The 23,315-nt window shown below is 40.6% G+C and overlaps 1 protein-coding gene across 13 annotated transcripts in view; it reads left to right on the forward strand.

The window, feature by feature from the left end:
• Positions 1-23,315, forward strand: part of LOC129697259 (protein 4.1-like) — a 114,098-nt gene that overhangs the window by 18,668 nt on the left and 72,115 nt on the right. For all 13 annotated transcript variants that reach the window (XM_055635624.1, XM_055635622.1, XM_055635616.1 and 10 more), the window contains exon 2: positions 18,614-19,122. In XM_055635624.1, the coding sequence (XP_055491599.1) occupies positions 18,628-19,122 (495 nt within the window). In that variant the 5' untranslated portion in view covers positions 18,614-18,627. The remainder of the gene's footprint in view (positions 1-18,613; positions 19,123-23,315) is intronic.

A 23,315-nucleotide genomic window follows, 5' to 3' on the forward strand; every position in this document is an offset into this window, starting at 1 on the left:
AAATGCCATTAAAAACGGTATAATTGTACCATCTCCTGGAAGCTTATTCCATATAACCATCACCCATTGTGTAGATAAATTTATCCCTCCGATCTCCATAAATGTTTCTCTTTTTGTCTTGAACCTGTGCCACCCAGCTTTAGGGTGTGTGGCACAAGAAATGAGGAAAATTCAACTGGGCAATTAAAGGGTCAAAAGGGGTCTACGAAGTGGGTTTGGCAAGTTGGATTAAAGAAATTTGAAAGATTTTAAACCACGGATAAGATAGGACCACTCCAGGATAAAGGAGGAAATGTCTGCTTTGAGTCTGGGGATGTAGGAGAGGTATTAAATTAGTACTTTGCATCTGTTTTCACCAAGGGGAAGGAAATGGAGGACAATGAGATCAGTATGGAGAATGCTACGATACAATCTAAAGGGTGCAGATGGCATCACTCTGATGGGCAGTGTGATGCATTGCGATGGGACTGAGCGCAGGAACAGGAAGCATGGCAGAGTGCATGCCCTAAGCAGCATCAGTGATGTGGATGTGGAAATGATTAAGAGATTTAATTTCCTTGGCATCAATATTACCAATGATTTGCCATGGAACCACCACATTGATGCGATAACCATCAAATGCCCAGCAACACCCTCTTCATGAGGAGACTATAAGAGTCACTGAAGACATGCTTAATTTCCTCAATCTTCTACAGATGCACCATAGAAAGCATACTGTTGGGTCGCTTCACAACTTAGTTTGGGAACTGCTCTGCCAAAGACCGCAAGAAATTGCAGATGAGTTGTACATTATCCCAGTCCATCACATACACCAGGCTTCCCACCATTGAATCCATCTAAACATCATGCTGCCTCAGAAAAGCAGCCAAAATAACCAAAGACGTACCACACTGGTCATTTTTCCTTCTCACTGCAACTGCTCAGCAGGAGTTTCAGAAGCTTGAAAGCACACACCACCAGACTGGGGGAACAGCTTCTTTCCCTCTGTTATCAGGCTTCTGAATGGTCCTTCCATAAGCTAGGGTGGTACTGTTTGATTCACCTCTGCCCCATTGAGGACTGGACTTTGCCAAAGGAACTGATGCGCTACAATGCTGAGAATTATATTCTGCACTCCATATCTTTCCCTATGCCCTATCTATTGTACTCTAGTTTGAAGATTGTATTTATGTGTAGTATATGTGATCTGTTTGGATAGTATGCTAAACAAAGCTTTTCACGGTATCTTGGTACGTCTGACAAGAATAAACGTAGACCTAATTGAGACTGCAACATCAATTTGACGTTAGGTTTTCGTGGTAGGTTGATCACTGAGTGATGATTGAAACTCAGCACTAAGGAGAAATTGGGGTAAGCAACACATTGAGCAAGACAATTTTTGGTTCAGAGTAAATTGATCTGACTAAACATACATATTTATTGTAATAGACAATGTGAAAAGCACATTTCCTCCCATTCAATGCATTAGGGAAAGTGACTAATAATGCATCTTGTTTTAATTACTCAGTTTTGTAAAACGTTTAAATTTGGCAGAAATTGTTTCACATGTGTTTTTCTCTCTTGCTCCTTGGAGCTTGACAAAAGTGTTTGTTGATTGACCTGGCACATTTTTTTGCTCCTTGATCATTTGGTTACAAAACTATAAAGTTACAGAAAATGTTTTGTTTAGAAACACAGCTTGGAAACAGACCCTTCGGTCCACAGAGTCCATGCTGACCATCGACCATCCATTCACATTGGTTCTATGTTATCCCACTTTTGCATCCACTCCCTAAGCACGCGGGGTAATTTTTGTTTGGACGCCAATTAACTTGGAAACTCGCATGTGGGAGGAAACTGGAGCACCCGGAGAAACCCACGCGATCACCCGCATCCAAGGTTGGGGTGAAACCCAGGTCTCTTGCGCTGTGAGGCAGCAGCTCCACCAAATGTGCTACTGTGCTGCCCTGATTGAAATATAAACTTTGTTTGACCATTTTCTTGCATTACTCTCTGGTCTTGTAAGTAATCTAGCATGATGCGGTGCATAGATCATTTGTTGCAAAAGTATATACTTATTGATGGATTACTCCGAACGTAGACGCAAAATGCTGGAGTAACTCAGCGGGCCAGGCAGCATCTCTGGGGGAAAAGGAATGGGTGACGTTTCGGGTTGAAAGCCTTTTTCAGAGCCGTCTGTCAATCACCTTCATCATGTGTATCCACCCATCATTTGCCAGGTTTTGTCCCAACATTACCTCACTTTTCCAGCATTCTCCTCCTTGTTCAATCAGTCTGAGGAAGGGTTTAGTTTATAGTTTATTATCGTCACGTGTACTGCGGTACAGTGAAAAGCTTCTTGTTGAGTTTGAGTCAGTTAATAAATTATATTTGATATCAATCAAGCCGTCCACAGTGTCCAGATAAAGGATAAAGGGTACAACATTTATTGCAAGATAAAGTCCAATTAAAGTTAGGTCAAAAGTCTCCACTGAGGTAGATGGGAGGTCAGGACCGCACTGCAGCTGATGAGAGGACCGTTCGGTTGCCTGATTACAGCTGGGAATAAACTGTCCCTGAATCTGGAGCATCACCTTTTCAAACGTCTATACTTCATCAGGCATGAGATTTCTCCGTGCATCCGCGGATTTCTGCGGATTTTGAAATTTGGGAAGGCATCGCTACCGCTGCGAGGCTTCACCACCGCCGTGGCCCCCTCGCGGTGAGTCTTCGCCGGTGCCAAGGCCTCACTGCTGTCCATGCCCCACTTCACGACTCCATGGTGCCGATCCAGGCCCCAGCTGTGGCTGCCGTCGGCTGCTTTGTCCGACCCGGGCTTCTACCCGCGAGGCCCCGACCCCGGCTTCTACGCGGCGATCCATGAGGCATCGCGCCTTGATAAAAGCCTCTGGCTGCGCAAGTCTGAAGAAGGGTTTCGGCCCGAAACGTTTCCTATCTCCTTCGCTCCATAGACGCTGCTGCACCCGCTGAGTTTCTCCAGCACTTTTGTGTACCTTCGATTTTCCAGCATCCGCAATACAATGAATTGTTGCATTTCCAACTTGGGCTCGCTATTGAGTCAGCAATTAGCATTCCTTAATAGTCACTGACTTTGAAAATTCTGGCAATCGGAAAATGTCCAGCAATCAAAAGAAGATAAAAGATTATTGTTGTATTGTTGTATTGTATTGTATTCAATTTATTGTCATTGTCTCAATTTGAGACAACGAAATGAATTTTCCTTACAGGCAGTATCGTTAAAAAAAAAATCACAAGAAAAATAATAAAAATAAATAATAAATAATAAATAAATAATAAAACATATTAAAAATAAAATTGAAATTGAATTAAAAATTAAAAAAAAGCACAAACACATAAAGTCCACAACATAACATAAATGGCACCCAGGTGAGGAAGGCACCATAGTCCAGCCAGCCTCCCCTCCGTGTTCATCCGTGGTCGGGGCCTTCCGAGCACCCGCAGTCGGCGCCCCGGGTGGCCCTCACGCCGGGCTGGTGGAACGCCGACGCCGAACCCCGACGGTGAGCATCCTCCTCCTCAGCGGCCCGGACCTCCTGATCAGCCGCCTCCCGCTGCCGGAGTCTGCAGCTCCTGAGTCCGCAGGCCCCCGCGTTGTAGTCAGCGCCGCCCGCGTTGGGAGCTCTGCAAACCGCAGCTCCATGATGTCGGTGCAGCAGGTCCAGCACTCCGGGCTCCAGATGGCGACCCCCGGTAAGGCATCGCCAGCCCTGCGATGTTCCAGCGCTGTCCCGCCGCTGCTGGAGCTCCGGTCGATCCCGGCAGGAAAGGCCGCGGCAATCCAGGTAGGTAGGCCGCTGTGCGGGGAGGGGGGGGGGCGAGGACACGACTCGGATAATAGTCGCGTCCTCACCAGGAAGCGGCTGAAGTACGGTATCCCCCGCACCGTGCCCTCTTCCCCCACATAAAAAACACAAACAAATACACTTTAACATAACTAAATAAACAAAAAAACAAAAAGATACCGGGCTGTAGGTGGTGGCTGCTGGCACCAGCGCCACCGGAAGTACAATCCTTTATTTGCTTATTTTAAAAAATAATAATTTGACCATAGATTTAAGAAAATTATATCTTTAATTTTAAATTTTGGGAAGTGTTATTTTCAAATAATGTCTTAAATTCCAGGTTGAGATGTTAATATTTTGTCCACTGTACTTAATTTGAATGAGTAGCTATGCAGCACAATATGATCATCTTTGGAGAGACAGAGTGGACAGCTATCTGCAGAGCCAAAAGAGATGGGAGAGATATTGAACAATTTTTTTTCTTCGGTATTCACCAAGGAGAGGGATATTGAATTATGTGAGGTAAGGGAAACTAGTAGAGTAGCTATGGATACTATGAGGTTCAAAGTAAACGAAGTACTGACACTTTTGAAAAATATAAAAGTGGATAAGTCTCCAGGTCCTGACAGGATATTCCCTAGGACATTGAGGGAAGTTAGTGTAGAAATAGCCGGGGCTATGACAGAAATATTTCAAATGTCATTAGAAACGGGAATAGTCCCCGAGGATTGGTGTACTGCGCATGTTGTTCCATTGTTTAAAAAGGGTTCTAAGAGTAAACCTAGCAATTATAGACCTGTTAGTTTGACTTCAGTGGTGGGCAAATTAATGGAAAAGATACTTAGAGATAATATATATAAGCATCTAGATAAACAGGGTATGATTAGGAACAGTCAACATGGATTTGTGCCTGGAAGATCATGTTTGACTAATCTTCTTGAATTTTTTGAAGAGGTTACTAGGGAAATTGACGAGGGTAAAGCAGTGGATGTTGTCTATATGGACTTTAGTAAGGCCTTTGACAAGGTTCCTCATGGAAGGTTGGTTAAGAAGGTTCAACTGTTGGGTATAAATGCAGGAATAGCAAGATGGATTCAACAGTGGCTGAATGGGAGAAGCCAGAGGGTAATGTGGATGGCTGTTTATCGGGTTGGAGGCAGGTGACTAGTGGGGTGCCTCAGGGATCTGTGTTGGGCGCTTTGTTGTTTGTCATGTACATCAATGATCTGGATGAAGGTGTGGTAAATTGGATTAGTAAGTATGCAGATGATACCAAGATAGGGGGTGTTGTGGATAATGAAGAGGATTTCCAATGTTTACAGAGTGATTTAGGCCATTTGGAAAAATGGGCTGAAAGATGGCAGATGGAGTTTAATGCTGATAAATGTGAGGTGCTACACCTTGGCAGGACAAATCAAAATAGGACGTACATGGTAAATGGTAGGGAATTGAAGAATACAGTTGAACAGAGGGATCTGGGTATAACCGTGCATAGTTCCTTGAAGGTGGAATCTCATATAGATAGTGTGGTAAAGAAAGCTTTTGGTATGCTAGCCTTTATAAATCAGAGCATTGAGTATAGAAGCTGGGATGTAATGTTAAAATTGTACAAGGCATTGGTGAGACCAAATCTGGAGTATGGTGTACAATTTTGGTCGCCCAATTATAGGAAAGATGTCAACAAAATAGAGAGAGTACAGAGGAGATTTACTAGAATGTTGCCTGGGTTTCAACAACTAAGTTACAGAGATAGGTTGAATAAGTTAGGTCTTTATTCTCTGGAGCGCAGAAGGTTAAGGGGGACTTGATAGAGGTCTTTAAAATGATGAGAGGGATAGACAGAGTTGATGTGGACAAGCTTTTCCCTTTGAGAATAGGGAAGATTCAAACAAGAGGACATGACTTCAGAATTAAGGGACAGAAGTTTAGGGGTAATATGAGGGGGAACCTCTTTACTCAGAGAGTGGTAGCGGTGTGGAATGAGCTTCCAGTGGAAGTGGTGGAGGCAGGTTCATTGGTATCCTTTAAAAATAAATTGGATAGGCATATGGATGAGAAGGGAATGGAGGGTTATGGTATGAGTGCAGGCAGGTGGGACTAAGGGGAAAAAAAAATTGTTCAGCACGGACTTGTAGGGCCGAGATGGCCTGTTTCCGTGCTGTAATTGTTATATGGTGTTATATGGTTAAGTAGATGGATCATCATTTTCATCCTGACTCTTAAGAGTGGGGTTTGAAATTAATTTGCCGTTTAAATACAATGGTAAAGGATACTTCTCTCTGATTGGAGTAAACAAGCAAGGAACATGTATCATGTTACAAGTACGTGTAATATAAAATATTTTCAATATGACGAGTGTAAACAAGTAAGGAGTTGGTGTCATTTTAAGGTACCACAAATTTTCTGTGTAAATTAAGAAGTGACAAGCAAATAAAATGTGTTATTTTAAGGTATAATTAAAAAAAAACTAAATTAAGGGTGTAAACTGGCAAGAAAATTGTCATTTCAAGGTACAATTATCAAAATATTTCTGCATATATGCCCCCCTGGAGCTCCATCTCTCTTCCTCTTTTTTTTCATTTCTTTCCTGTCTCGTGCCTGGGAGTGATCATGGTTAGACTGGTCCTTTATTATGCTGGTGACCTTGCTGAGGCAGCGTGAAGTGTGGATGGAGTTAATGGATGGAAGGTTGGTTGGCGTAATGCTCTGGATTACGTCCACTACTCTCTGCAGTATCTTGTGGTCTTGGATAAAACTGTTCCCGAACCATGCCATGATGCATCCCGATAAAATGGTTTCTAAGGCATATTTGTAGAAGTTAGTCAGGGGTGTTGGGGATATGCTGAACTTCCTAATCCTGGTCTGGACTATATCCACAACATTCTGCAATTCCTTGCGGACTTGGAAAGAGTTGTTCCCAAACATGCAGTTAAAATGCTTTCTATGGCGCATCTGTAGAAGTTGGTGAGAGTTGTTGGGGACATGCTGAACTTCTTAAACTTTCTAAGGAAGTTGAGGTATTGGTATGTTTTCTTGGCCATTGCTTCGATATGGCTGACCCAGGACAAGTAGCTGATGATATTTACTCCTAAGAACTTGAAGCTTTCTACCATCTCTACTTTGGTACCATTAATGTATGTATACTGCTTTGCATACTGAAGTCGATCACAATCTCTGTTTGTTTTGCTGACGTTCAGGGAAAGGTTGTTGTCTTGGCACCAGGTTTCATGGTTCTCAATCTCCTCCCTGTACTCCATTTGGGTACTGACCTGAAATGTCATCTGTCCATTTCCCTCCTCAAATGCTGCCTGTGCCGAGTTCCTCCTGCACTTATTAATTTTGTTCATGGTTCCAGCGTCTGCAGTCTCGAGTCGGTACTTGTTAGCAATACCCTGGAAAATCTATTAGTACTTGTCTTGTAAAGTGGTTGTAGAGAAAAGCAGTCTGGGGCACCAATTCATCTGATCCTTATTTTTGGTCTTGTGATTTAAGAATTTATTGGAAGAAATCTTGTTTTAAAAAAAACCCCAAAAAAACCTTGAACTAACGAGTTATCATCCAATGAAAGCATTACTCAAAGCATTTTATTTGTGAGCTAACTCGTACCATTACCCTTCTGGCTGGTATCCCCGATGGCTCTCCAAACTGATGCGATTAGCTGTGATTAGGTTTTGCAAAACACATTGAAATGCTTCAGTAAACAAAATATTTTCCATCTGAGTTAATAGATGACGACATTATTATTGTATAAAATAAGATGAGTGATCTTTCGTTGCCAGAAGAGATAAGTTGTTTGTTAACACTGATTTGGGGTTCCAGCAGCTTTGATTTATTTATGTACACAATATAGGTTTTTATCAGGACTGCTGGGGCACCAATCTCATTACAGCCTTGATTCAAATATGGTTGAAATAACTGAATTTCAAAATTGAGATGAGATTGAATTCTTGACAACAGATTTTGAGTCTGGCACTAGAGAACCAGGCAAAACCGAAGCTTATAAGAACAGAGAGGACTTGAATGAAACAGGGCGCTTGTGGAACCCCCCCCCCCTCCAAGAGATTGTCTGACATTCAGTTATTATAGTCTTAAACAACATCACAAATAGGAGAAGGGTCTCGACTCGAAAGGTCACCCATTCCTTTATGTGCCTGTCCCACTTGGGCAACTCTTTAGGTGACTGCCAGGGACTCATTTTAATGTAATTTACCTACGACACCTGGCGGCAACCTACGCCAACAGCTATCTCAACCTACGACAGCAAAAATTGTCGCCACTGTCGCCAAAGAATTTTCATCATGTTAAATTTTGTGGCAGTCACAAAAAAGATCGCCTAAGTAGGACAAGCCCATTAAGAAGAAGATACAGGAGCCTGAATGCACGACACTGATTCCTTTCAATCAGAGGAAATTTATCAGGCAATGAAAGGAGAAGTTTAAGTTTTGGGAGTATCGTTTTGGTATGGGAGAGTCCAATCATGATGTGGGGTTTTGTGGTTTGATAAAACATCTGGTCTTTGCTGTATGATGTTATTCATTTATTTTTTGCACCAACTTGGGAAATTAATAAGTCGTTAACAGTTGTAATATTGGAACACAAGCATTTAATCCTATTTTCAGAATATATTTTCTACATCAATTTATTAGTTAATGATAAATGTAGCTCATTACCATTGAAACTTCAGGATATGTTTGAGATCGAACTGCCATGGTAACAATTGATATTCAATACACCTGTTATTAACCCCGATCCTAATGCAAATATACCATGGCATAATTTAAAGAAAAATTGTGCTATCCCTGATAAATAAATATCTAATAAACGTTTAATAAATATTCCTCCTTGATCCATATAATCAAAATGATAATCATTTATTTCAAAGTTCTGAAAACGTATTTGCAAATTAGTCCCTGTATATTACAGCTGTGACTATTTGACAAGTAAATCATTGGCAGAGGTATATTTGGAAAATTTGGCACAAACACCATAGTTATGTCGGTTTGTTCTGACAAGAAAAATAAAGATTGTTGCCATATTACTGGCTGGTTCTGCGACAAGCAATATTGCTAGTAATTGCAGTATAGTCATTATACTATTCTTGAAATTGCTGTTGTATTTTAAAAACACAAATGTTTTATGTATGCAATGTGTTCAACTTATTACCTGAATTTAAAAAAATCATATGTAAAATGCACAACTTTAAGAACAAAGCTTCATTTATGTGGACTTGAATTATGTCATTAAAAACAGAAAATGTTGGAAATCCTCAGCAGGTCAGTAAAAATCTGTTAATGTGCTAGATTATATAGCTCTTGCCTCATCAGTAGTTTCTCTGGCTGCTTGACTTGCTAAGAATTTTTAGCATTTTTGTGTTTTTATTTTCTGGAAACTGTAGCATTTTCATTTATGAATGCTGTTGAATTCTGTATCATTTGGCACTGAGAAATGCTGGACAAGTATTTAAAGCATAAATTTAAAACTGAACTGGAAGGTCAGCAAGTGAGTAAAGATCTTTTTTATTTGTGTTGCTTTGGTTCCAGGGTATAAAAATCCAACTGTTGCGTAACATAACAGATGTTTGGTGGGGGAGAAATATCGGGAGATTTGAAGCAAACAATTACTCATAAATCAGACAGAAATAAATTTTGTACAATTACAGTGGTAGTAGAAACAAAATTTGTGAAATTATCTTTCGAGCAGCTGATATCAACTTCTAAATACTTTTTGCTAATAAACGTTCACAATCATTGGTCATGACAAGTTGAATAGCACCATTCCATTAGAGGTGTGAATTTAAAAAAAAATGTGCATTTCATGTTTGCGGCACAACACTAACCTTGTGAACTGGTTAGAAATTGATTTTATCACTGACTTCCTATCACATGATCGTTCTTCAAATAAATAGCTTTGACAACATTTTGTTCATGGGTTCAAAATAAAGCAACATAGTAGAAATTTATTTTATTATTATCACGAGTTACAGTGAAATGCTTTTTGTTGCGTGCTATCCAGTCAAAGAAAAGACTATATATGATTTCAATCCTACTGGAAAGCCAAATTGAAATAGTGCCTTCATAATGTTTGGGACAAAGACTCATTTATTTATTTGCCTCTGTACTCTGCAATTTGAGATTTGTAATAGAAAAAAATCACATGTGGTTAAAAATGCACATTGTCAGATTTTATTAAAGGCCACTTTTATACATTTTGGTTTCACCATGTTGAAATTACAGCAGTGTTTATACATTGCCCCCCATTTGAGGGCACCATAATGTTTGGGCTTCACAGGTGTATGTAATTGCTCAGGTGTGTTTAATTGCCTCCTTAATGCAGGTAGAAGAGAGCTCTCGGCATCTAGTCTATCCATCACCTTTGGAAACTTTTTATTGCTGTTTTTCAACATGAGGACCGAAGTTGTGCCAATGAAAGTCAAAGAAGCCATTATGAGACTGAGAAACAAGAATAAAATTGTTAGAGACATCAGCCAAACCTTAGGCTTACCAAAAATCAACTATTTGGAACATCATTAAAAAGAAAGAGAGCACTGGTGAGCTCACTAATCACTAAGAGACAGGCAGGCCAAGGAAGACCTCCACAGCTGAAGACAGAATAATTATCTCTATAATAAAGAAAAATTCCCAAACACCTGTCCGACAAATCAGAAACACTCTTCAGGAGTCAGGTGTTGATTTGTCAATGACTGCTGTCCGCAGAAGACTTCATGAACAGAAATACAGGGGCCACACTGCAAGATGCAAACCACTGGTTAGCTGCAAAAATAGGATGGCCGGGTTATAGTTTGCCAAGAAATACTTAAAAGAGCAACCACAGTTCTGGAAAAAGGTCTTGTGGACAGTTGAGATGAAGATTAACTGAAATCAGAGTGATGGCAAGAGCAAAGTATGGAGGAGAGAAGGAACTGCCCAAGATCCAAAGCATACCACCCCATCTGCGAAACACGGTGGTGGGGGTGTTATGGCCTGGGCATGTATGGCTGCTGAAGGTACTGGCTCACTATCATTATTGATGATACAACTGCCGTTGACAGTAGCATAATGAATTCTGAAGTGTACAGACGCATCCTATCAGCTCAAGTTCAAACAAATGCCTCAAAACTCATTGGTTGGCGGTTCATTCTACAGCAAGACAATGATCCCTAAACATACTGCTAAAACAACAAAGGAGATTTTCACAGCTAAAAAAATGAGTGGCCAAGTCAATCACCTGATCTGAACCCAATTGAGCACGGCTTTTATATGCTGAAGAGAAATTAGAAGGGTACTAGCCCCCAAAACAAGCATAACCTAAAGATGGCTGCAATACAGGCCTGGCAGAGCATCACCAGAGAAGACACCCAGCAACTGGTGATGTCCATGAATCGCAGACCTCAAGCAGTCATTGCATGCAAAGGATATGCAACAAAATACTAAACATGTCTACTTTCATTTAGATAACATTGCTGAGTCCTAGACATTGTGGTGCCCTGAAATGGGGTGACAATGGAAAAATGCTGCTGTAATTTCTACATGGTGAAACCCAAATGTTTAAAAATGGCCTTTCTTAAAATCTGACAATGTGTACTTTAACCACATGTGATTTTTTATTTTTTTTTCTATTACAAATCTCAAATTGTGGAGTACGGAGTCAAATAAATAAATGAAGGGTCTTTGTCCCAAACATTACGGAGGGCACTGTAGAGAATAAATGGTATCCTTCAAAGAAACTCAACCAAGATCTCCCAAGCACAAAACTATGCCTACCATCCTAAATCAACCTCCGATTTTCCAAAGTATGTACATCTTATTCTTTGGAATTGTCCCAGTTTTTTTTTTTTTTTTTTTTTGCTTTGCAGCCCATCTTTAAAGGCACAACGTCAGCTCCCCTCCAGTCATTCAGCACCTCATCTGTATCTCGCAGTGATTCTTTTCTCTTTCCAACAGTGTCTGATCAGGCTTGTGAAATTACCTACTTTGATACATTTTTAGGATGTCCAGTACCTCAACTGTAATGTAGACTTCTTGTCTTTGTGTGGTACAAACATAGATACATAGACAATAGGTGCAGTAGTAAGCCATTCGGCCCTTCGAGCCAGCTCCGCCATTCAATGTGATCATTGCTAATCATACACAATCAATACGCCTTTCCTGCCTCCTCTCTCCCTCTCCCCCCCCCCCCCCCCCCCCCCCCCCCCCCCCCCCCCCCCCCCACTAATCTCCTATGTGGGACCTTATCAAAGGCTTTCTGTAAGGCCAGGTGCACGACATCCACTGACTCCCCTTTGTCCGTTTTACTTGTTACATCCTCAAATTCCAAAAGATTTGTCAAGCATGATTTCCCCTTTGTAAATCTATGCTGATTTGGACCGATCCTGTTACTGCTATCCAAATGTGCCGCTATTACATCTTTGATAATGGAATCCAGCGATGTCAGGCAAACCACTCATGGACTGCAATCTTGATGTGGAGGAGAGCCTTGTGTACTCCAGTGATCCTGAGAGCTATGTCAGATGGGGTTTCATATCCCTGGCAGGTTCAACCAAACTGGACAGGTCTCGGGTGAGGAGGCAGACGAAGCAGTCCCTGGTCCTCCAGGTTGGGGGGTTGGGCGTGGGGTTAACTACCCCCACCCTGGAGAAAGTGTGAGTTACAGAAACATTGACGAATGAAAATCAAATTACACACTTGGTTGAAGGTGCCCCAGCGATGGGGACTTTACGCTCTCCAGCCAAACCAGCAAGGGCGCTGGGAAGCTGACACATCTACCAACCCCAAAGAAATCTATCCTTGTGGGGACATGGAATATCTGAACCATGTTCCAGGCTGGCAAGGCTGCCACAATTGCCAACAAATCTCTTAGTCCTGGGCTTGGCTGAAACAATATGGACACAGTCAGCGGAGATCAAATTGGTCAGCGGGCTGTCTATTATCTACTCCGGACAGGAGGAGGACGTACAAATTTGAAGAAGAAAATGGAGTTGGATTGGTCACACCCTCGGGAAACCTGCCACAAACATCACACGGCAAGCCCTGAAATGGGACCCCCAAGGAAAAAGGAAAAGTGGTCACCCCAGGAACAGCTGGAGAAGAGGTGTCCAGCAAGAAATGTCTGAGAGTGGGCGCAACTGGGGAGATCTCAAAAGAACTGCCAACAACCGAGTGAGGTGGAGGACATTTGTCAATGGCCTATGCTCCCTAGAGGAGCAAAGGGCTTAAGCAGAAGATGTGAGGCAAACTGGTCTATAATTCCCTGCTTTCTCTCTCCTTTCTTGAAAAGTGGGATAACATTAGCTACCCTCCAATCCATACAAATTGATCCAGAATCTATGGAACTTTGAAAAATGATCACCAAATGCGTCCATGATTTCTAGAGCCACCTCCTTGTGTACCCTGGGATGCAGACCATCAGGCCCTGGGGATTTATCAGCCTTCAGTCCCATCAGTCTACACAACCATTTCCTTACTAATGTGAATTTCCTTCAGTTCCTCCGTCAAGCTAGGTCCTCTGTTCCCTAGCACATCTGGGAGATTGTGTCTTCCTTAGTGAAGACAGAACCAAAATACCTGTTAAACTCGTCTCCTATTTCTTTGTTCCCCATAATAAATTCACCTGTTTCTGTCTTAAAGGGACTGACATTTGTCTTAACTAATTTGTTTCCCTTCACATAACTAAAAAGCTTTTACTATCCTTTATATTCTTGGCTAGCTTACCTTCGTACTTCATCTTTTCTCCCCGTATTGCCTGTTTAGTTACCTTCTGTTGATCCTTAAAAGTTGCCTAATCCTCTGACTTCCCACTCATCCTTATATGTCTTCTATTTTCATTTTTATACTGTCCTTGACTTCCCTTGTCAACCCCGATCGCCTCTTACTCCCCTTAGAATATATGGTAGACAAAATTGCTGGAGAAACGCAGCATCTATGCAGAAAAGGAATAGGCGATGTTTTGGGTTGAGATCCTCCTTCAGACTTTAGAATCTTTCTAAGAGGAGTAAGAGGCGAATGTGTAAAAATTATTCACCAGCCCTGTTTTTATCCATAACTATTTGAAAGCTACAGTGCTCTCCATAATGTTTGGGACAAAGACCCATCATTTATTTATTTGCCTCTGTACTACACAATTTGAGATTTGTAATAGAAATGATCACATGTGGTTGAAGTGCACATTGTCAAATATTAAGAAAGGCCAATTTTATACATTTTGGTTAAATTACAGCATGTAGAAATTACAGCAATTTTTATACATAGTTTCTTCCCCCCCCCCCCCCCCCCCCCCCCCATTTCAGGGCACCATAATGTTTGGGACACAGCAATGTCATGTAAATGAAAGTAATCGGGTTTAGTATTTTGTTGCATATCCTTTGTATGCAATGACTGCTTGAAGTCTGTGATTCATGGATATCACCAGTTGCTGGATGTCTCTCTGGTGATGCTCTGCCAAGCCTGTATTGCAGCCATCTTCAGTTTATGCTTGTTTTGGGGGCGAGTCTCCTTCAGTTTTCTCTTCAGCATATAAAGGGCATGCTCAATTGGGTGATTGACTTGGCCACTCAAGAATTGACCATTTTGTAGCTTTGAAAAACTCCTCTGTTGCTTTAGTAGTATGTTTTGGATCATTGTCTTGCTGTAGAATGAACCACTGACCAATGAGTATTGAGGCATATGTTTGAACTTGAGCAGATAGGATGTGTCTATGCACTTCAGAATTCATTATGCTACTATCATCAGCAGTTGTATCATCAATGAAGATAAGTAGCCAGGAGCTTCAGCAGCCATCCATGCCCAGGCCATACATACATACAGCCATACATAACACCCCCACCGCCGTGTTTCACAGATGAGGTGGTATGCTTTGGATCTTGGGCAGCTCCTTCTCTCCTCCATACTTTGTTCTTGCCATCACTTTGATGATTAAATGTTAATTTTTTTCCTTGTATTACGTGCATTATTTTCACAGAAGGAAGGAAATCTTTCTGAATTTTTATGTGTAATTCAATGATTTTAAATGTCACGTCTAATACTTAGTCTGCTGGTGTTTTATAATGATGAGCTATTGTTTCCTTCAGCTGAAGGCCAAGAACAGTGAAGCCAAGCTAGCACTACTGTTATCGTTAGCTCCAATCTTTCCTCAATTAATGTTCCTGTTCCAGCAACATTTCTCTGTACCTAGCCTTGACCCATCAAAAATAAATTCCAGCACTAGGTTTTGGACAAGTATTAATGACAAGGGCTCTGTACTCGAATAATTCTAATTCAATTCAGTGGATCATCGCACAAAATTATTTAAAATAAAAAGTCAAATTTCATGTAAAGTGGGTCACAAAAGTACTTCACAAATACCAAGAAAATCTATACTCCTTAAAGCAGTGCAGGAAAGATGGAGACACACGACATCTACCGTGCCTTTGCCCATTCCCTTAACCTGTCAAGATATTGTTTTGAGAGGTATATGTGTGATGTTCAGAAATCATTTAAAGTTAATTTGCAAGAGCAGCATGCAATCAAACTGGCAAGTGATAGGTTGCTTATATTCTGCAACATACGAGGTATTTGCCAAGTCAGTCATACAAATAAAAAGCAACAGAACACACAAAATGCATCCACCACAGTGACTCCTCCACATTCTTCACTGATGGAATGCGAAAAAAAAGTTCAATCTGTTCCCTTCTTTGTTCTCCCGCGGTCGGGGTCCTCAAGCCTTCCATTGATGGGACGATCTTGACTACCGTAGCCGGCGGTGGGCCCTCCAGCTTCTGCATCAGGGGGAATCTCAGCTCCCCGCGCCCGAGCGATCGGATCACGGGTCGAGGCTTGTCGAACCTTCTGCGTCGTTGGAGCTCCCAACTCGGCCTCTCCCGAGACTGCGCGCTCTCAATGGTAAAGTCTGCATGCTGTGGTTGTAAGCTTTTTAGTTTCTTGCTATTAACATAATTTAGTTTCATACAATAAACAAAGTAAGACTTGCAGAGGCATACCACGTCTGCTAGCTGCAGACAGACATTTGGTTCGTGGAGAATGCATAACCTGCTTTGTTATACATTTTTAGAAAAATTAAAAATAACAGCAGAAGTTGATATAAACAGCCGTGCAGATATAAAGATCAAAAATATCGGGATTTTATCGCGTTTGCTCACTGCATTTCATCAAAACATCAATAATGCCTTAGTTTTGATGAAATGCAGTGAGCAAACGCGATAATTCCCGATATTTTTGGTCTTTATATCTGCACGGCCAACAACTTCCGCTGTTAATTTCCCTTCAGCGCCCTCTTGTCTTTACCTTCGTTTTTCTTTATCTTCTGGACTCTAAAGTAAGATAGCTGTGTCTCACGGTCACCTCGACTGGCACAGTTATTTACAGCTCAAAAACTAACCGTTTTCGTGGTTTTTAACGGGTTTGAAAGTATGCGTTTCTAGCATCAATAACGTAGTGGAAGCGACGTTTGTACCCCAGTTAAATTTTGCGGTCACGTGGGTGAGGATCTATGATCCAGTGACCTTTCGTGAAATCATCCAATAGAAAGGTTATGTTTGCAGTAATGGTCTTTTGAACCTCAAATGAACCAAACCTGTAAATTCAGTTGGTGTTGGTGATCTGTGCACTAGGTTGCCAGTTAATTGCCACCTACTTTGAGATGTTGGAAAATGTAATTTAGAAGCGTACTTTACCTAAGCAAGGATCTAAAACAGTTTGAAAACTGGGATGATTCACAACCAATGAACAACCAAGGCAGAATGCTTTAAGTTTGAACATTTGAAAATGTCCTCGTATTGTCACAGAATCCTAGAGCCAAGTAACACAGTGGGTGGTCTGTTTGTTCTCGCATTGCTACTGTTTCCACATATCACTAACTTGTTTTTCTTTCAAGTATTTATCCAATTATCTTTTTAAAGTTGTTATTGAATTCTATCATCTTCATTTCAAAGCATGAACAGCTGATTTTTTTGTTGTTGTTGTTTTTGTTTTACATTTCCTTTTGTTTCCCAATTATTTGGCAATCACATAAAATGCATGTTTGATTCTCTGACCTCCTTGCCACTGGAAGAGTCCAGTCCTCTATTTCCTTGTGTATCGTGGTTAAAAGGGTCACAGTTAAAATAAACTGATTTTTATTTTCTCATCATTATTGCTGCTATTTATTTGAAGCAATTAACTAATTCAATCAATGGTAAAAGAAACACGGGATCCATTTCCCCCTGAGTGGAGCATTGTGGAAGTAGTTGGTATGCTTTTGAATATATTTTGGCTTTGGATAAGCAATTTTAGCACACTGAGGGACTGAGATAATTATCAAAAAATTGACCTGCTGGGCTTTTATCATTGTTCCACCATTGTATATGGTACCACTTTCCACCTTGCTCTTCCTGCAGCTGAGTTTTCCTATTGTACTGGGTCTGCAGAAGAAACAATAATTTGTTATCTCCCCATATCCTTTCATGTAACTTCTGCTCAGACATCTATTTACCACCACAAATATCGTCAGTGACTTGGCCTCCACTGCCTTCAGTAATATAATTTCATAGATTTGTGGTGGTTTGCCCTATAATCTGAGACTTTGACCCCCTGTACCAGACTCCGCAGCCGGGAAAGTCCGTTAGAAACTACTGTTTCAGTGATGTCTGCTGATTCTTCTAAACTTAGTGAATGCAGACCTACTCAACCTAATCTCTTGCACAACAGTCCTTCTGTCACATGAATTATTATGGTGAACTTTAATTGTATCTGCTGGGTATATCGTTCTTAGATAAAAAGAACAAAGTTGTTCTCACTTGCCTAAGAGTGCTGTTACCAAAGCACTGTCTAACTGTCGCAAAATATACCTGCCTCTGTTCTGAATTGAAGTTCAACACACCATTTGCTACATCACTTCATTGTTACACCTGGTTGTTTTCAGTGACTGGTGCACAAGGGCACGCACGTGCACTTTGTAATTCAACATTTCCTAATCAATCACGTGTAGCGGCACCAAACATGGTGAATAAGGCCAGGCGTCTGGCAGGTTCAAACGATAGTTTATTCAGGTGTTACATTGGTCCGCTTACATAATATTCATTGCTGCTGTAGCTGAGCGAGGTTGTTCTCTCGGGCTCAGCTACCTGTGGACTGCTTGGGTCTCGAGGTGAGATAACCTTAAGTAGCAGGACACTCCCTCTAGCCCATGACGTCGTAACTACTGACGAGGGTTCGACCATAAGTGGTCTGTGTATAGGCTGACGCCACACACGTTTAAATAATGTACCTTTTTCTTTTCTAATTTGCATTTATTTACTTCTGATTTGCCATGCATTTCCCAATTCACCCCAGTTGTCCACATTTAAGACCGTGCCAACTTCGCAACTTGATCCCATTTGTGTTTGTAAATATGAAGCTATCACAATCTGTTCCCTGTAGGACGTAGATTATGTATTTATTACTGGAGTAGATTTGCAATCTTTTCCGATTAAATAAATTATAAGACTTCCTAATTAAGCACTCGTTTTGCTCGGCTCGACCTTTACATACGCTCGGCAAGTATGTCCTTTGTTGGTTTGTGTTTTACTATTTCTATTGAGAAATTGCCTTGTAGTGCCACACTAACTGATTTTGAAAGTACTCTGCGTAGCATCATTGGGAGAGGCTATTGTTTATGTTTATGTCTAATGTTTATGTACCAAACATCCAAACCTAATTTGTTTTACTAAAGAACTATCTTTTTTTAGAAGATAGTTGAGATTTTGATAATATTTTACATGGATCAAGTTAGAATATTAATTTAGGAATTCAGCAATTTTCTTAAATTTTTCTAACAGTGTAATATTATTTTTTAAATTGCAGTTTAACCTTGTATCATGATGACTGAAGTGGGATCTGCAATTCAAGTAAACGAAGAATCAAAAGGAACTGAAGCAGATGATTCCGAAGCATCAAATCCAGACAAGACTAGCAATGGAAATGAGGAAGCAGAAAAAGAAATCCAGGAAGATGAACAGCCTGAATCCACAACACAACCTCTGAAAGAACAGGAGTTTAATTCTTCAATTTCAGATGCAAGTACCCAGTCCACTCCTTCTAGTATTGATAAAAAGGATCCAACGGGTGGTAAAGGATTGTTTCGTTTTTTGCCTGGTTGGCTTAAAAAGCCAAAATCAATGTCCCAGGTGGAAACTACAGAAGAAAAAGAAGCCGAGGAGTATATTCAAACTAAAGACAGAAATTCCGAAGATGAACAGCCAGAGTTAATGAAGTCTACATCAGAAAATGAAGTTGTGAAAGGAATGGAAACAGAGGAGAGCAAGACAGATGAAATAGTGGAGCAGCATTCATTGAACAGTGCAGAGTTACAGGTATGATAAAACTGATTTTAATTTCTAGTTTTAATTCCAGTTATGCTGTACTGATGTGTTTGTCATAGACCAATGCTCCAACATTATTTTTCACCTTTTTATATCATTTAAAAAATAACAATTTTGTCAAATATTTCATTTTCATCTATATTTAGAATGTATATTTTGTGGAGATCTGACAATTTGCTGGTTTGTTTTGTGACATTGCAAAGAACAATGATTTTGCGAAAAATTAAATTCAGAACAAATATGTAATCTAAAATCAAAATACCACAACTTCTGGAAATCTGAAAAGACAGATGATGTGGGAAATGCACAGCTATAGCAGCATTTTTACAGAGAGAAAATTATTAGAACGTAGAACCAGACAAGACACGGGCAGGCTCTTTGACCCGCGATGTCCATGCCGAACATGATGCCAAGTTGGACCTGTCATTTCAAGTTCATGCTTGAGTGTTTTATTGTCAGACCTCTATACTTTAGTTTAGAGATACACTCCAAAACAGGCCCTTCGGCCCACCGAATCCACGCCGACCCGGGATTATAGCGTACACTAATACTACCCTACATATACTAGGGGCGATTTACAACTTTACCAAAGCCAATTAACCTACAAACCTGTACGTCTTTGGAGAGTGGGACGACATCGGAGCTCCTGGAGGGAACTCACGCAGGTCACTGGGCGAACGTACAAACTCCATACACACAGCACTCGTAATCTGAATTGAACCCGGGTCTCTGGTGCTGTAAGGCAGCAACTCTACTGCTGTACCACCGTGCCGCCCTTGGGAACAGATATTTTGCCAATCTGATTATTTTATTTATGACGCTGGTGGACCTTCTGTTAATCTGCAATGCTGTATTTCTTATGCAGATGTTCATTATGAGGGGGGGCACTTATTGAATGATTTCAATGAGAAAAAAGTGTTCACAGTTTGTTATTGTAAATAGTTTTTAATTGGAGGCGTGAAGATTGCAAGACTAGAAAAGGCTATTGTCCCTCTAATTAACATTCTTCGATTTTTATACATAATACTAACAAAGCACTATTGACTCCTTGTAGTGATTGGTGTGCATTGATCAGCCTGCAATAGATCCAACACGGAGGTGAAGAATGCCTCATTGGTCGAAAACTTTAAAGTCTACACATCCATAATTATTTGCCTCTCATTAATGAGATGTAAGCGGACACCTGCAAGCAATTTAGGCAGGGTAACTGAACTTGAATAATATGGGTTCTTGCCTGATGCAATTCATTGTCTTCTTCTTTTCGTGTCCATCGTGTTACATATGTTGGCCTCGCTGTCATAGTCCGTCCTGAAAAGGACGCAAGCTTCTGGCGACACTCAGTGTGAGCCATCACTTGTCGCAGTAGATGATGGTGGTAGCAGAATTAGCTCAGAATACTTCCAGTTTCCAGCCCCACGACGTGGACGCTTCTGCTATGGGGCCAATTCATTGTAATATAGTTGTTGTAAATGCAATCTTCATAATAGCTGATGTAAGAGCAATGACGCCTGAAGAAAGGTGAGATGCTTCTGGAAAATTGATGTGCATGTAAGTATTTTGAAGAATTAGAGTTTATGCTCCGAGAATTGTGCTGGGAGACGTATTTAAGTGCATATTACATGAAATAAAATAGTTATAAAGCTGTTTTTGAACATAATTGATATTTTATCAATATATCGTTTCAAGCCTATCTTGTGCATTGAACAATTTTAAAAATAAAGTCACAAGTTCACGTTATAGGAATAGAATTAGGCCATAGGGGGGGGAGGGAGGAGGAAGGGGGGGAGGAGTGGAGGCACTTTTAAGAAGCCAGAGAACTTCTTATAATAAAGTTTAGCGGGCATTTAACATTACCGGTCGGTTTTCCTTGGTCCTGAAAACTTCATTGTGGTGGGCCACAATGGTGGATTCTTATCATGAGGTGGTCATTCTTTGTGGTGGAGAGGGATCAAGGCTAAAGCCACTTGTGTGAATGGTTTTTTTCTTCGGGTGAGGAGGTAGTTGTATAACTGCGAGCTTATTTGACTTGGTTTTATTTTTATTATCTTGTTGTAGATTTATAGAAGGTCTTGCAACTTAGTTGCATAAATGTCAATGTATCACCATTGTCAATTGCTCCATATCATCGGTGAACACTTATTGTTTATAAAGGGCTGCGGTTATTATATTTTGTACCGCTGTCATTTACAAATTTGAGCTAGGAATGATAAAAGTGAATGAGGGAAAATAATTGCTATAAGGTGCAAGAATGTAAGAGAAAGAGAATTCAGATTCTTGATACCCAAGATGAAAAGTTAACTACGATTTTGAGAGTAATGATTGGAGGTTCATAGAGAAGAGCCAATCAGAAACTGCCAAGCTTAGGGTGAGAGTCCAAATGAAAAGGTAAATTGGTATTAACTTAAAATTAAATTGGTAATTGCAGGAGTTAAAAATAATGTTGGAATTTTATGTGAATTCAACTTAAATTAAAAAGTGAATTAGAACGGTAAATTTAATGAAGATTTTTCTTGCAGTGGTAAATGTCACAAAAAGGTGTTGGGTGACAAATGCGGCCTGTTCTCCACAAAAACGTTTGTTCCACATGAACCTTCATAAGGCAGAGGATTTGTGCAGCATAATTATGTCCTTCGGAGATGCTGCCTGATCCGCTGAGTTGCTCCAGCATTTTATTGTTCTTGTGCGTTGGGGAACAGTTCGGGACCAGTGATCACAATACCATTAGTTTTAATATAATTATGGAGAGAGTCAGCACTGAGCACAGGGTTGAGATTTTTGATTGGAGAAAGGCTAACTTTGAGGAGATGCGAAAGTATTTAAAAGGAGTAAATTGGAACAGTTTGTTTTATGGGAAAGATGTGGAAGAGAAATGGAGGACATTTAAAGGTGAAATTTTAAGAGTATAGAATATTTATGTCCCTGTTCGGTTGAAAGGAAATAGTAAAAATTGGAAAGAGCCATGGTTTTCAAGGGAAAATGGACACTTGGTTTGGAAAAAGAGAGAGATCTACAACAATTATGGGCAGCATGGAGTAAATGAGGTGCTTGAGGAGTATAAAGAATGTAAAAAGAATCTTCAGAAAGAAATTAGAAAAGCTAAAAGAAGATATGAGGTTGCTTTGGCAAGTAAGGTGAAAGTAAATCCAAAGGGTTTCTACAGCTATATTAATAGCAAAAGGATAACGAGGGATAAAATTGGTCCATTAGAGAGTCAGAGTGGACAGCTATCTGCAGAGCCAAAAGCGATGGGGGAGATATTGAACAATTTATTTTCTTCGGTATTCACTAAGGAGAAGGATATTGAATTATGTGATGTAAGGGAAACAAGTAGAGTAGCTATGGAAACTATGAGATTCAAAGAAGAGGAAGTACTGACACTTTTGAGAAATATAAAAGTGGATAAGTCTCCAGGTCCGGACAGGATATTCCCTAGGCCATTGAGGGAAGTTAGTGTAGAAATAGCAGGGGCTATGACAGAAATATTTCAAATGTCATTAGAAACGGGAATAGTGCCAGAGGATTGGTGTACTGCGCATGTTGTTCCATTGCTTAAAAAGGGGTCTAAGAGTAAACCTAGCAATTATAGACCTGTTAGTTTGACGTCAGCGGTGGGCAAATTAATGGAAAGGATACTTGGAGATAATATATATAAGCATCTGGATAAACAGGGTCTGATTAGGAACAGTCAACGTGGATTTGTGCCTGGAAGGTCATGTTTGACTAATCTTCTTGAATTTTTTGAAGCGGTTACTTGGGAAATTGATGAGGGTAAAGCAGTGGATGTTGTATATATGGACTTCAATAAGGCCTTTGACAAGGTTCCTCATGGAAGGTTGGTTAAGAAGGTTCAATTGTTGGGTATTAATGGTGGAGTAGCAAGATGGATTCAACAGTGGCTGAATGGGAAATGCCAGAGAGTAATGGTGGATGGTTGTTTGTCAGGTTGGAGGCCAGTGACTAGTGGGGTGCCACAGGGATCTGTGTTGGGTCCACTGTTGTTTGTCATGTACATCAATGATCTGGATGATGATGTAGTAAATTGGATTAGTAAGTATGCAGATGACACTAAGATAGGTGGGGTTGTGGATAATGAAGTAGATTTTCAAAGTCTACAGAGAGATTTATGCCAGTTGGAAGAGTGGGCTGAAAGATGGCAGATGGAGTTTAATGCTGATAAGTGTGAG

The sequence above is a fragment of the Leucoraja erinacea genome, chromosome 5 (genome assembly GCF_028641065.1).
Source record: "Leucoraja erinacea ecotype New England chromosome 5, Leri_hhj_1, whole genome shotgun sequence".
Taxonomy (NCBI): Eukaryota; Metazoa; Chordata; class Chondrichthyes; order Rajiformes; family Rajidae; genus Leucoraja; species Leucoraja erinaceus.